This window comes from Perna viridis, chromosome 8, assembly GCF_037379345.1.
Source record: "Perna viridis isolate PV_CMFRI_1.1 ecotype Kerala chromosome 8, ASM3737934v1, whole genome shotgun sequence".
In the NCBI taxonomy this organism is placed as follows: Eukaryota; Metazoa; Mollusca; class Bivalvia; order Mytilida; family Mytilidae; genus Perna; species Perna viridis.
Window position 1 is genome coordinate 12,732,868 of NC_142452.1, and position 15,003 is coordinate 12,747,870.

At 29.4% G+C, this 15,003-nt stretch overlaps 1 protein-coding gene across 3 annotated transcripts in view; it reads right to left on the reverse strand.

The window, feature by feature from the left end:
• Positions 1-587: 587 nt before the first annotated feature.
• Positions 588-15,003, reverse strand: part of LOC148609387 (transmembrane protein 117-like) — a 46,937-nt gene continuing 32,521 nt past the window's right edge. For all 3 annotated transcript variants that reach the window (XM_088540922.1, XM_088540921.1, XM_088540920.1), the window contains 4 exons: positions 13,146-13,381; positions 11,607-11,864; positions 10,640-10,763; positions 588-10,278 (listed from right to left, as the gene is read on the reverse strand). In XM_088540922.1, the coding sequence (XP_088397048.1) occupies positions 9,692-10,278; positions 10,640-10,763; positions 11,607-11,864; positions 13,146-13,381 (1,205 nt within the window). In that variant the 3' untranslated portion in view covers positions 588-9,691. The remainder of the gene's footprint in view (positions 10,279-10,639; positions 10,764-11,606; positions 11,865-13,145; positions 13,382-15,003) is intronic.

The following is a 15,003-nucleotide window of genomic DNA, read 5'->3' on the forward strand; positions in this document are numbered from 1 at the left end:
TTTGTTGATATCAATACTACAGAAAATTTATGGTAGTCTCTACAATTTGATTGACCAATATGAAGTTAAGATCTCACAGAAAATATATTTTCAGTTAGATTTCTCGTCTAACTGAACCAAATCTGACACTAACCGGACTTAACATTTTAGTCCAGCAATGTGACGGGTGCCACTTGCGGAGCAGGACATGCCACGCTTACCCTTCCGATGCAAGTGTTTCAATTTGTGTGTGATGTCTTCTTGTCTTTAACTTTTGTTCTTATGTAATCGTATTTTATCATGTTATCTTTAATGTGTATGTAGATCGTCCTGGTTCCCTGTTTTCACGTTAAGACTGTGTTTAATGTCTCTGAATTGTCGTTTTACTTTGGTGCATCAATGTTTTGCTTTCATAATACATATAGGCTATAATTATATGTACATTTTTTTCACCAAATTCAAAATGATCTACAGAACTAGTAGCCCAACTAATTTCCCAACCAAATCGTAGTTGTATTCAGCATGTACGCATGCATACTAATACTTTCGGAGATGAGATTTGTTGATGACCAATCTTTTACATTGTTCCAATCAATAAAGAACAGACAAAGAGGATAACTTTTTATGTAACAAATACACTCACTATATAGGTAATTATACATTAGTACTAAAATATAGAAAAGGAAAATATACATCTTAAGAGATCTAAATTATCAAGCCAAAGAAGTTATAGCTACCACTACATTTACAATCTTATTTATTAATCACTATTTACTATAGGCTTATTATTTTTACCAAACTGGTGGTTTGTTCAGAAAAATAAGGACTCTTCAAATATAAAAAAAATAGTTGAATAATAAAATGTCTCTCCTAATCTTCCATATAACAAGAAATCTGTGAGTAATTGCTCACTAAAGATACCCCCGCTTTCCAACAGGATATAAGGAAGATTCCAGATTCTTTTTTGACAAGCAGGTAGTAGATTTCATATAATTTAAAAACAAATCCCACAATACAGTATATCCATATGAAGCTTTGTATAAAATTTCAACAGCCTGAGATTTATAAAAGCTGAGAATTTAGTTACAAAAAGGTGTTACAGAATGACAGAATAACAGCCACTGATTTAACCCCCTCATATTGAGCAGGGATATAAGAATTATTCTAACTGGGTGCAACTAACTTTGTTTATAGGACGAAAAGTGCCATTCAACATCAGATGAATAACAATTCTACATGATTTTTCTTTATCTAAATATGTGTTACTAATTAACAAATGAATGTCATGAAATTAATTAGAAGATTTACTAAGTAATTTTATTATTATCTGATGCTCATAGAAGTTTGTGGAAAGAGGTATAACGATTATTTATAGTGTTAAGTGACTACCATTTTCTATTAGCAGGCTGCAGAATTTATTATTTAAGTTAACACTGACAATGTTTTTGTTGTCTATACATAGACTTGTCTTTGACTTATCTTCCTATGCATGATCTCCATTCAATTTTGAACAGAACAGTAAAAAAATTCACCCAACACTGTATTCAAGATGGCAATACCTATATATGTATCTATTGGTAAAATAGTTTATGGACAAATTATAACACTATGCTAATTTGTAAATAAAAAAAAATGAACATAGCCAATTCACAATTTTACTGTAACACAGTCAATAGTGAAAATATAAAAAATAGCATATAAAACTTCACCTAACTTAATATATACATGTATCAACAACCATGAACTTTTGATTTTGGCCAAGACAACTTTTTTATTCAAATTCCTTAAATTACATGACTAATTAACTCTTTATTGGTGAATGACAAAAATATTAATAAAAGAAATTAACCAATCCTGTATGACATTGTAAACAGTGTAATTCACATCCACTTGTTACCTCATGTCTAAATATAGACAGAACATACTGTACTACAATGTAACCTAAAAAAACACACTGCATACTGGAGGAAAATCAGTCCACTGGGGAAAAGTGTAAAAAATCTACATACTGCTGAGTATAATATTTTTTATTGAGATTTTCCTCAGTTTTTTTTTTAATTTCTATCTATTTGATTTTAGGAAATGATGACTTTGAGACGAACCCTGTTTTAATAAAGCAAATTAAAGAAATCTTTGATAAAAAAAAAGTAGACAAAAATAATTTCATTTGAATGAATCCATAACAAAATAATATATTAACAAAACAGCACTAAGAATAGAGAACTTTGTACCATTAGTAGTGGTAGATCATGGATCTAAGTGATTCCTTATTTGTTGAAGCACTCTTAATGCATACATTAAATTGAAAAAAGAAAAATGTTTTGCCATGGTTTGCTTAGAATAAACAAATTACTACTACTATAGAAAATAGAAATATATCACAGAGCAATGAATAAATATATATAAAATCCAAGGGAGCATTTATTTGATTTTTACCGGGGGTGGGGGGGGGGGGGTAGTGTTTCCATCCTGCCTTTTTTCCTTTGAGGCAAAGCCAATTTTAGAATTTTAGTATATAAATAAATTATATTAGACAGTAATAGATCCTTCCTATAACTTTTACGGACAGTCCTGCATTTCTCTTTCTTGAAAATTTCAATCATGCCTTCATCCTAGCCACACCCCTCCTCCAACAAAAAATCAATGGTAGTCCCCTTATTGTACAAAAAATATTTTTGCCATCAAATATGAGTGAAAGACTAATTCAATCAGACTTAAGATAGATGTATATATGGCAATCGAAAGTGGACAAAAAACAATGTTTTGTAATATTACAAAATGAATTTTTAATATTACAAAATCATTTTTTTAATATTAGAAAAAGATTTTTTAATATTAGAAATTCATTTGAATTTTTGATATTGAAAAGTGTTTTGTGATATTAAAAATCTTATTTTTTAATATTAGAAAACAGTTATTTTCTAATATTACCAATTAATTTTCTAATATTACAAATTCATTTTCTAATACTAAAAATTGATTTTCTAATATTACAAATTCCTGATTTAGTAATATTATACAATATCACACATTTTGTAATATTACAAACTGAATTTGTAATATTAGAAAATGAATTTGTTATATTGGAAAATGAATTTGTAGTATTACAAAATGATTTTCTAATATTAAAAAATCGTCATTGAATACGACAAATCCATTTTCTAATATTAGAAAATCAATTTCTAATATTCAATATTAAAAAATGATTTTTCAATATTAAAAATGTGTTTTGTTATGTACAAGTACTTACAAGCAGGACATTACAAGCAAATGTCATGCTAAGTAAATCCCTACCAATAATTAGTAAAACAGAAAAATTCTATATTGCACAATTACCGGTAAAAGGACATAGATGTGTTGGAAAACTGAAAAAGTGAGAGGTGGTAAAAGTCACCATGCCAAAGATATATATCAAATATAAAAACCATTTGGTCCAGTAAAAGTTGAGAAATCTATTACAAAATTTAAAGAACAGACAATCTTAGATTGGGATATAAAAATTTAAGATTTACACAGTAAAAATAGTGGGTGATAGAGCGTATGAACAGTGTGATTTTTAAAACATCAAATAAATCCCAACTTTTCCTCTGAGAATCCTGGTTATAAGAAATGATTGCATTGATTACATGTACAGGAAGATTTAATGTTCAATAAAATATATTGTAAGATCACTATTATCTATAAATTAATGGTGTCATTATTGATTAGTGGATAATTCATTATTTCTATGAATTCCCAAATTGTAAGACTAACAAGTGATATGTCTCAAATCTATCACATAATATTCATGATTCTAATATGACAAGCCTCAAAGCTCTTTAGACCACAGCCATGATAAAAAAGTGATATTAAAGTGTCTATTAAAAATATGAAAAAACTAGTTTTATTTGAATCGAAATAAATCATGAAGACTCCATTTCATCATTATTTTACTACGGAATGGCCACTTCTGTTGTTATTTAATGCATTGCTATCGCTCGGGGTAATTCAATGATTAAAAATTAAGTTTCCATGATTTATTTCTTTACTTTCTAATATGACATCTTCATATTGTCAAAACAGTATATGTCGGTACAACCCCACCTTTAGCACCTGCGCACTGTCTCTTTTTTTTCGCTGTTGTTTTGAGACAAACACGCATTTAAAAACATTTACGTGATGATTTAATGGCTGAGAGGTTATCTACTTGAAATCAATTATATAAATACACACATTTAATACATATGATGACATAAATATACATATTTACTCCAAATTCCATACAGAGGAGGTTAAATGGAACAGCCTTTATTTGGCTATGCCTAGGGAAATTTTTGTCACAAAAATTACTGTATTTGTCATATTAGAAATGTTATAATTCCTTCAGGGGGTAGATTTGTACTCATTTTAACATGGGTTTGGCATTTGTATTCTCATTTAACACCTCGCTCTAGCTCAATGTTAAAAAAATGAATATAAATGCTGTACCCATGTTAAAATGAGTACAAATCTACTCCCACCAGGAATTATTTCTTAAATATTATATATTTGCACATTATTCTAAAATCATTGTAATCATTGTATTAATTTTTTTCTAGATGAGATGGTCCATGATTGGTGAATAAAACTATCTTACCTTATAGCTTTTTTTGCAAAAAAATGGTAACTATTAAGACATGGCATGATGCTTGTAGTCAAAAACTATATTTTTTGGCAATGCGATTGACCAAATTTGCAATGACGAAAAAAATATCAAAAATTATAAATATATTAAATCTAAATTATAATGAATTAAGCTACAATTAATTAATTGAACAGTAATCACAATAAAGATATGTATCCTAATTAATTTGTCTACTAAATAAAAATCATATATGTAATTTTTTTTTAAAAATTACAACTGAGTACACTACTCAAAAGTTGGGCAGAGACGAGTACTACAATGGGTTTTGAAGTGGTGAAAGTTAATCTTGTTATATCATGCCCAATCTAATTGTTTTTTCTTGACTCTTAGGTAAAGCTGTAGTTGAATAAAAAATAAAGTCAGCAGATCACATGAATGTACTGGTATAACATGAAACAGTGTTCATGGAGGGTAAACTTCATAGTAAAAGGATTTGTATTTAAAAGCATTATTCAATCCCATATATTCTATGGACTTTAAGCTCAAATGAGATCTGTGACCCTTTAACCAACAGAATTATAAATGGTTACTTACACAACCACCAAGGTCTAAAGAACATTCTAAATGCCTACTTATTTCTGGACCTATCATCAGAAAATTATAGGGAATCTACATTAATTAAATAATCATACAATTCTACATTGATTTACCATATAATCACATAAAAACCTGCATGTTAGACAAATTGAACCTAACAAAATTGTATATTAAATGGTAGAAGTTCTTCAACAGTATCTTGTTTAAACTTTACTATAAAAATAGAAAATATCTTGTATATAAGCACATTGTTACAGCAAGAAATTCTACAAGAATTATAGCTACAACATACAACCCATCTGAATGTCATAGAATAAATATTCAAAGCATAATTTTTTCCCAAAAAACACTGCAATACTTACTATAGGATTTGCCCTTCAAAAGCCCTTGAAACTGATAATGTATGAATAATAAATTCAATGTTAATTTTGTATACAATGATCACAACTTATAAAGATCCCTTTTGCCATAAAGCAAATACCTACTCAGTGTTGTATTAATATGAGGCAGGTATAACCTATGAGAGGACAAAGTTGAATATATTGATATTTATAAAATTGATAATACCTCTTACAGTTTTATATCAACTAGGACTGATGTTAAAGATCCATAACTTACTCTGTATTATAACTTCCTGTCAGACTGAAATCAGTATCTCAAGTTCTTTTAAGGTCAAAGGTTAATTCTTATTGATTACCATTATGAGGACTGTGTTCTCTATTAAGCATGATTCTTTATTGAAATCAAACAGGACGTGATTCATGCTTGTCAAAAACCCAGCAATTTTTGTTTTCTTATTCAGAATCAGTTACATTACTAGACTTAGTTTGTCAATTGGTTGTTGCACTTCAGAGATTGTGTATGAAATTGGCACTTTGCAAGGCTTCCTTTGATTTGTGATTTAATTGAGAAATGAAAGTAAGGTTATCTCAAAAATACAGACCTGAATACAGAAAAGACATAAAAATTATAGCATATGTAGACCAAAAAGCATTATTTGGTCAGTGGGTTTTTCTACACCATGAATCACCTCTAACACAGCCACTGCCAGAATTTTATATGGATAAATAGGCCAAAATTTCTCCTGCCATAGGCAAATGTTACTGCAGAAGTGCTGGAAATATATTATGGCATGTGAAAGCCAATTAGATTTAGAAAGTGATACCTTTGGCTACTTTTGTAGTTCATGACAAAAAAAAGTACTTAAACGCTAACAGTAATTTTTGAATTAACAGAAAAAAAAAAAAAAAAATCCTTAGATACTGACATGAAATCACAAAGCAAAATCTGTATATATAATAAATGTATAGGAAAATAAATGAACACTTCAACTCTGCATTGTACAGCAAATTCTACAATTCTCTTCATATAACAAAACAATGAAAAATGCCTTTAAATACACAAGTATATTACAAGAAATGGAATGGAACACATAAAACCAAAACCAAAAAACAAAAACAAAACCACTATTGCAGCTAAGTGTAAAAAGCAAGAAAATAACAAGTGAATATCAGCTACTTCAGTACAGTTTAAATATTACAAATAAAATGTTTTGAAGTTTCTAAATGGTTTTTGACACATTTGCTAGTTTTTTTTGGTAAGTGTTGAGTTCACTCTACTCCAGCAGTGCTAAAAGTTGTCTAGCAAGCTATTTTCTGACTTGGTGCCATCCTAACCTCTAGCATCTGACGTGTTGAAAGCCACCACAAATTAGAATTAGCTAAACATGTGCTTTAAAATATTTAAAGTCTTTTATTTTTATAAAAGACTTTTAACCTACCAGAAATCAAGCGATAAAAATCCTTAATTTTTGTTAAATACCAAGAAATCATTTGGAATGAAGACGTTTATCAAAATGACCAGCCATTTTGAATCAGGTCACTAATTTTACAGAATACAAAATATTTTTGACAAAACAAACTTTAAGTTGGTAAAGGCAATTTTTTGGTTAATTTAATATGTTCTTTTCGCAAATTTTAAAATCTGGAATTACACATTCAATAAGCTAAAGACCAAATTTGAAGTTCAATTAAACTGCTTTTACAAAGGATTTCCAGGATTGCTGGATTTTCTAATCAGGTAGGTCATTTGTTTTTCTTCAGTTTATTCACCTTATCCCGTATTATGTTAAAGAAACTGTATAAAATGTTTTAAATGGTAAATATTTTACAATAATTCTGCCGATTTCAAAGAACAGCGAAATGAGCAGTATGCAATATGGCGCTCGGAAGTAAGTGGTTGGGGTATGGAGGAATGGAATTCCAATCTCTCATGTTGTAGGAGTAGAGCTCACTCCAAATTCCTGAACATAAATTATGTAGTGAAGAAAAAAATACAATCACAGTGAAACTTTACAAAACTGCATATGAAAAGCATTTCTCCACAACTGGAAAATGGCACTATAGAACACAAATAGCACATAATTATATATCAAGCAGTTTATAGTCATTCAAACATTTGATTGAAAAAAGTTTCAGCATTAAAGGTAGTGACAATAAAAAAGTATAAGTACAGAGTATGAAAAAAACAGTGCATTCTAGAAATTATGTGTTCATATATAAAAAATAATAGAAAAAGCTACAATTTGTATAAAAAAAATCATACACTTCATACACTGGTATAGCAAGAGGAACAGTTTCTTATTACTGTTCATTGGTAATAAAAAGTGAGCAAAATTTCTCTAGGACATGTAATATAGAATTGATTGCGAGTGTAATACAATAAAGTACATCTTAACCATCAAATATTGTACTGTATAGCAGGTGCTTTTCGCAGGGTGTTAATTTTGGTCTAATTTAGCAATCTGTCTTAAAACAACAAAATTAATTCTACAAAATATTAACTCTAAACTTAAGTACTTAACAGCGATACTTATCATCCATCAAAATTAGAAACGCCAATTTTTTTGGTATACCTTTCATGGCTTTATGTTTTAAAATCACCAAATTTTACACCAGCAAAAATAAGCGGCCATACCTTATTTGGTATAATTCAAGCTGTATTACCTTATGCTTTAGTGATATATTTATGAAAAATACCCTTATTTCTACATTATTAGTACCTTTATTTATGATAGTGTAGTTCTCTTGTCTTTCAGAGAAGTTCTATTCACAATTTGACAATTAGAATTTATTGGTTTTCAAGCAATGAATCTTACTGATTTTAAACAGCTCAGCATTTTTATTTTTATCAGTAGAAACTAATCAGCCTTTCTGCAAAATTAAGGTAATTCCAGTAAGGGAAAAAAAACTGAAAAAATAGTACAAATCTACTCTAAATCTCTGCATATCAAACAAAACTGAACCTATGCCATATTTAAAAATGACATATATTTTGATACCCGTACTTTTTCCTGACCCCAGAACCATTAGGAATCATAATACTTCAAAAAATAATGCCAAGTTTTGAAGATGAAATGTTTATGTTTATACTCTACCAACAGATCACTGTGATGTTGTAAAGACTGTCAATAAATTGAAACAAAATCTGTGTGTATTGGAAAAAAAACTTATAAAATATCTGAAACGGCAGTAAAAAATTGTAATTTTAAGACATGTACTGTGAAAGTACTATTGTTTGTGGGGCACCAATTTTCATGTTTTTTGTGGTTAGGCTAAAGCATGAAATTTGGTTCACAACAAAAAGGAGAATCCCATTAATGTGTATTCTGAAAACCTCAAAACGTGAAATTCAAGAATCCATGAACTTTTGTTTCTTCCCAAATCCAGAAAAATTAGTAACCAGAAATTAAAGAAATTTCACAGTATCTATATTAGCAATTTCATGCTTCTGTATTAACTTGAAAATTTTCTCAGAATTAGTTAAATTTAAAGGAATTTTTCATCTATATTAAATAGTCTTTTTTTCTATTGTTTGAAGAAAGACATTCACTGTAACTTTAAACTTCTAAGGGAAGAAAAGACCCCATATTAAATATTAGCATATTAAAATGCTGTGCAGTAGGTGCACTTAAAAGATGCACACTTAAATATTAAAGAAAAAAAAATACCAGGCTTTTTTTTTAAACTCACAGCTTTACATATTATTAAGTCACAATTATATAAAACCTGAACACATTAAAAATCAGAAAAAATACATTGTAACAATTCCTACATATAGACATCTTCGTTTAATTTACCAAGCAGCATCCAGTATCAACTGTATATAAAAGATTGACCGAGGTGTTATCTCATTGCTGCTATGAGTTAAATTACTGTAATTATTCTTATTTTTGTGTGATACTCATTTTCAAGAAATTTCATGGTAATGTACTATCTACAAAATAAGTACTGTACACATGAAAGAGAATTTTCGACCATTATTTTTTATGGAAAAAATATGATGTCAGTGAAAATAAGTACCTGTGAATATGTTTATAAACCAACAATGGTAAAATTAAGTACCCATGAAAATAAGTATAATTACAGTATTTACTTCTACATGAATCATCACAACTATCGACAAAACCATTGACTCTCCTTAAAAGAGGTACATACAGTATCACACAGGTGGTTATACTGGGTCTGTTGGTGGTCTGTCATTTTCTGGGAAGTCAGCTGAGGTTTTGTCTGCATTATGTCTTCTTGTGAAAGCAAGAAGTTTGGGAATAGCCTTTACTTTATTAAAATTATTTCCCAATGAAAACTTTTTCTGCAGACTTTCCTTGAAAAGCTTGAATGAAACTTTTCTCCTCAGTTTGGGCCTTTTCAGCAATCTTCCGGCATATGGATCTTCCTTTGTTGGTTTGAAGCGCCCAAATATAAAGATCAGTACTCCGAATGTGATGAAAGCAGCTATAGAGGGAATAAATGCGATGGCTTTGACCCCAAGACCATATTCTTTATACCTAGAATTCATTACAGTGTCTCCTGAAATATAAGTTTGATTGGTAAGAGGATTAATGGTAGAATTTCTATAGTTAAAACTCAGTAGTGTTTCATTGTGATTTTCCAAACTGTAGTCATCCTTCACAGTATGTATTTTACCTTCACCGTCAACATACTGACCATAATCATAAGGTGCGTAAAATATCTGGTTTTTCCACATGTTAAGATCCAGTATCATTACAAGAAACAGAATTCCATAATTAAACCATTTCCCTGGAAAAAAAATGTCTTAATTAAATCACTCTAATAAAAGATTTGCAACATGATGAATTAGGTGGAAAACACTTCAACTGTGTAAGTTACATGAAGGATAAAATGATTGCCTCTTGTTTACAATACTCAAGTTATTCAGTGTGATATAGAAAACATTGACGAAAGTTTCCATTTCTAATGTCCAGTTATTAATATGTTCCTAAAAAGTACATGTACACTAAAAAAATGATTTTAAGATCAAAATGTCTCGGCTCATAAATCATGCTGCATCAACAATTGTTAGCCCCACAAGGTAGAAATCTTAATCTATTAATTTGAGTTGTTTGATGTTCAATCAAGCACCTGAAGTAGATTATCTTACCTGTGATATGAATCTGCCACTTCTCAGGTCTAAAACATTTGGGTATATCAAATCTGATGTGGGCTGTATTGATACCAGGAAGTTTAATGTCAATAGCACTCATGAAATGTGGAAAGTCCCAATCCTAGAATAGATAAGATCTTGAAAAATTGTCAATAATTTGCAATACTACAACAGTAAATTTGATCAGTGAACATAAAGTCTTTGATAGTTATACAAATATGAATATATACTGTTTAAACAAAATAAATATGTGACAATGACAACAAAGAGTATGACAGATCCAAATGTTTGATATTCTTCTAAAAAATTATAACAGTTTACTAACCTGAAGGTTAGAAAACTTACATAGTTACACAGTTTTATCAAGAACTGAAATTCTTCTTAACTATGGAAGTTTTCTTTTGAGCCTCCATACCAAACATGGTAAAATCTAAATCAGTGTTCTTCATAGAAAATTAAATCAAATCCAGAGCACCAAAAGAAAAACAACTTTTTTTAATTTTATAATGAGAATAGGTATGGTGGATATGTCAAAGAGACAACATTGGTCTTCAATGAACAAGGAAACCACAGGACAGGCTACAACTGGCCCAAAAACATCATTATACACAGGTACAGCGAAAGAGTACTCAAGTAGCATAAAAAATAAACTGAAGGTGAATACGAAACAAGACACAGAAATTATGCCAGAAATTAAAGAACTTTGGCATGATCACAACTCTCCCCCAATATACTTTAGAGTGATTACAACCCTCCCCCCGACATACTTTTGCGTGATCACAACCTTTCCCCAATACACTTTGGCGTGATTTCAACTCTCCCCCAATATATTTTGGCGTGATCACAACATTTCCCCAATATACTTTGGCATGATTACAACCCTCCCCCAATATACTTTGGCATGATTACAACCCTACCCCAATATACTTTGGCGTGATCTCAACCCTCCCAAAATGATAATTACCTGTACAACTATAAGAATATCCATCACCAATATAAATGATGCTAAGAATGATCGGGAGAGTTCATTACTGGACAGGAAATCTCGGTGTAATTTATCCCACTGTATGTAGTCAGTGGCAATTGTGAAAACAACAGCAAAGGATGTAAGGGAGGTTACTATCCAGAAAAGTATAATTCTGTTGAATTTCCTGTTCCACCATCTCCTCACTGGTCTGGCCCAGTACGGATACAGCTTCTCTTGTAACATCATGTCTGTAACCTTAATTATAAATGTTTAAATTTTTTTTAATATGTACATGTAAGTTGAAAAATGGATGCTAGCCATCTTGTTTTTAATTTTCATAGATTAAACACATTTGATTTCATAAATTCTCCACAATTTCATAGCACAGGAAACTTTATGAGTTTAATTATTCTATAAATAGCTGAGAACCAACATCTACCAAATCTTCATGAGTTAAATCCAGAATGCTCATAGATTAAATTATATATTTCTATTGTTAATGATCCTTGTAGTACATTTTGTTACACAGAAAATGAAACAATAGAACATTTGATATGGAATTGTAACATAGTTCAAGATTTTTTACATAATTTTGAATATTGGTTTCTTTCACATGATTTAAGTATTCCAATTACAAAACTGAGTTTTATTTTTGGTAATGTTTCAAAACTTTCTAAAAATGACCCCCAAAACATTATATTTTTTAATATCAAGAAATATATTTATGATACAACATGTTTTAAAAATAATCTATCAATAGTAGCATTAAAATGTAAGTTGCAAGATATGTATAAGACAGAAGAAATGTTAGCAGTAAAAAATAAGTACATGTATATTACAAAGTTCAATATTAAGTGGAGTAAATTCCAAAATATATTTAATGTCTAGAACTCACAATGTATGTAAGTGAAATGAATGATTTATTAATGTATTTCAAATTAGAAAACAGGACTTCTCCTCTTTTGTTTTTGTTTGTTTGTTTTTTTTTCTCTGATTTATTTCTCCTTTATTTTTATTATTTTTTTTATATATACTCTGATTTTTTTTGTAAAAAAACCCATTATTTACAAAAATATTTTTCAACAATATATGCATTTCTTAATGAGTATATGTATTCTTTGTATACTAAATCAAGTTGTGATATTTGTGAACAATATAAGTTATGTGTTTTATGTAATGATTGTACATGACTGTTGGAGAATTTAGAAAAAATAAAAATAAAAAAATAAATAAAAAAATTATATATTTCTTTGGTAAATATGTATTCAATTCTCTCATTTTGAATAAATCTAAAATGCATTGTGCATATTCTGGTTTTTAGGTGGAACCTCTGAACGAAGCAATCTATTGGTTGTCCTTTAAGTCATGGGAATTTTACTTTCTGCATAATGACACTAGGAAGTCAGTTCAACCATAATTAATTGGACTAAAAACAGACTTGTATTCCTTTGAGTGCAATTTTTGGATGGTGTCATCATGTACTACTGCATGCAAAGCTTAATGGTATGGCTACCATGATATCTATATTATACCTACCATCCAAGCAGTAAAGAAATCTCCACACCAAGTTCCACAGGCTGCAGCTTTCATAAAAATAGAATTTGTTAATCCCATAAGACCAGATATTCTGTAGTCTTCAGTTGAGTCTCCACCCGCCAACAAAAAAGCATTATACAGCCAAGAGAAAATAAAAACACTAACTAATGTAATAAGGAACATTATCATCCATGATCCCTGATCCTCACTGAACATCTTAAGCCGCAACACTCGACCTACAAAAGGCAATTCTAATCATAATAATTAAACAATTATTAAGGCATACAATCGAGTGAAATTCCAAATCTACATGAAAGCAAATTCACAGCTGCCTGATGTTGATATAGTGTATGTTCATAGAAAACAAAAGTATTATCACTTAAAATGACCAAAAAGTAGCTCATATGCTTATTTCAGAAAAATTGTAATAGTTTTTTTCAGTCTATAAACTTGTTATTGTCAGAATCCCAGTGTTGATTGTGCTATGTTGCCTTCCAACATCTTCATAACAAAGCACAATCAACATTGATTTCAGATGATGTACACTTACACATGTATATTTAATTACACTGAATATCCACTTTAAAATTACAAACCACCCCCCCTAAAAAAAAAAGGATTATTTAGCAACACATATATGACAATATTATTTCTCTGAAATAGACCTTGTACTCAAGCTTTTTTTACGGTCTTAAGTTACTATGACAATATGATCTATTTAAGGGATGACTGCTGTATGTTTTTTGGTCTATGAAGAAATACTCTCAATCATGTGGTGCACACTAAATAACCTGCATAGCAGGTTATTTTAAAATGTGCACCACAGGTATTGAGGTTATTTCAAAAAGATTGTAAAAAATATAACAGTCATTCCTTATAACTTAATTAAAGTACCAAAATTTAATGAGTAAATCATTAAAAAAGTTTGAAGATGCCACAATTATTACAAAATTTGGTATATGAGATGATAAAAAAAATTTCCGATCCAATCAGAAGCCGTGTTACTTCTGAAATTAAATTTTTAGTAGATATCTATCAAAAATTAACTGTGATGTATAGAATATAAATAGTTCTACACCATATTTCTATATCTGAAACGACCTCTTTTCACACAAACGTTGTCGAACTAATGACTGGATATAGAATGATTTAAATCTTCCTGTAAAAACTAGACCTAACAGATTGAATAAAATTTTTGAAACTGATAGCCAGGAGGTTCAGGGTGATATGATGACCATGTAAATTCTCTAAAATTTTACACAGTATAGATTGTGTTGAAATTTATAAATTGTTTGTAATTGTAAAGTAAGTGTTAAGTTTAATTATTATGTAATTGGGATATTGAAAAGATAAGGCAATATTGTGAGAATATTTGTGACCATGAAATAAAATAAAAACTGTGTATTAATTCTTATCAAAAGAATATAAATGTGAAAAATAATATTAAATATGTAATAAATATACAGTTATGCATAGAATAACAATAATTGTACATTCATGTCAAAATCAGGCAGACCTAATAATAACTTTTTTGGCAGAACTTTTATCACTAAAACATATTTGATACAAATCAGCCCCTATATACATTACATAGAGCAGACCAATGAGTGTAAAGAGATATATAACACACTTTAAATATGATTAAAAAGTAATGCGAAGTATTTCCTTCTTTGCAATAAAAGGTTTCTACAAAAAATGTTTGGTTCCTTTGTTACCTGCCTGAATTTTACATGAATGTATTTGTGAGTAACAGGATGAGTGCTGGAATTCACAATGTATGAATAAGTACATGTTCATGTATCTTAAATATCTTTTTCTTAAAATCTCCAAATGACTCTTCCATTTGTTTTCCTTTCAT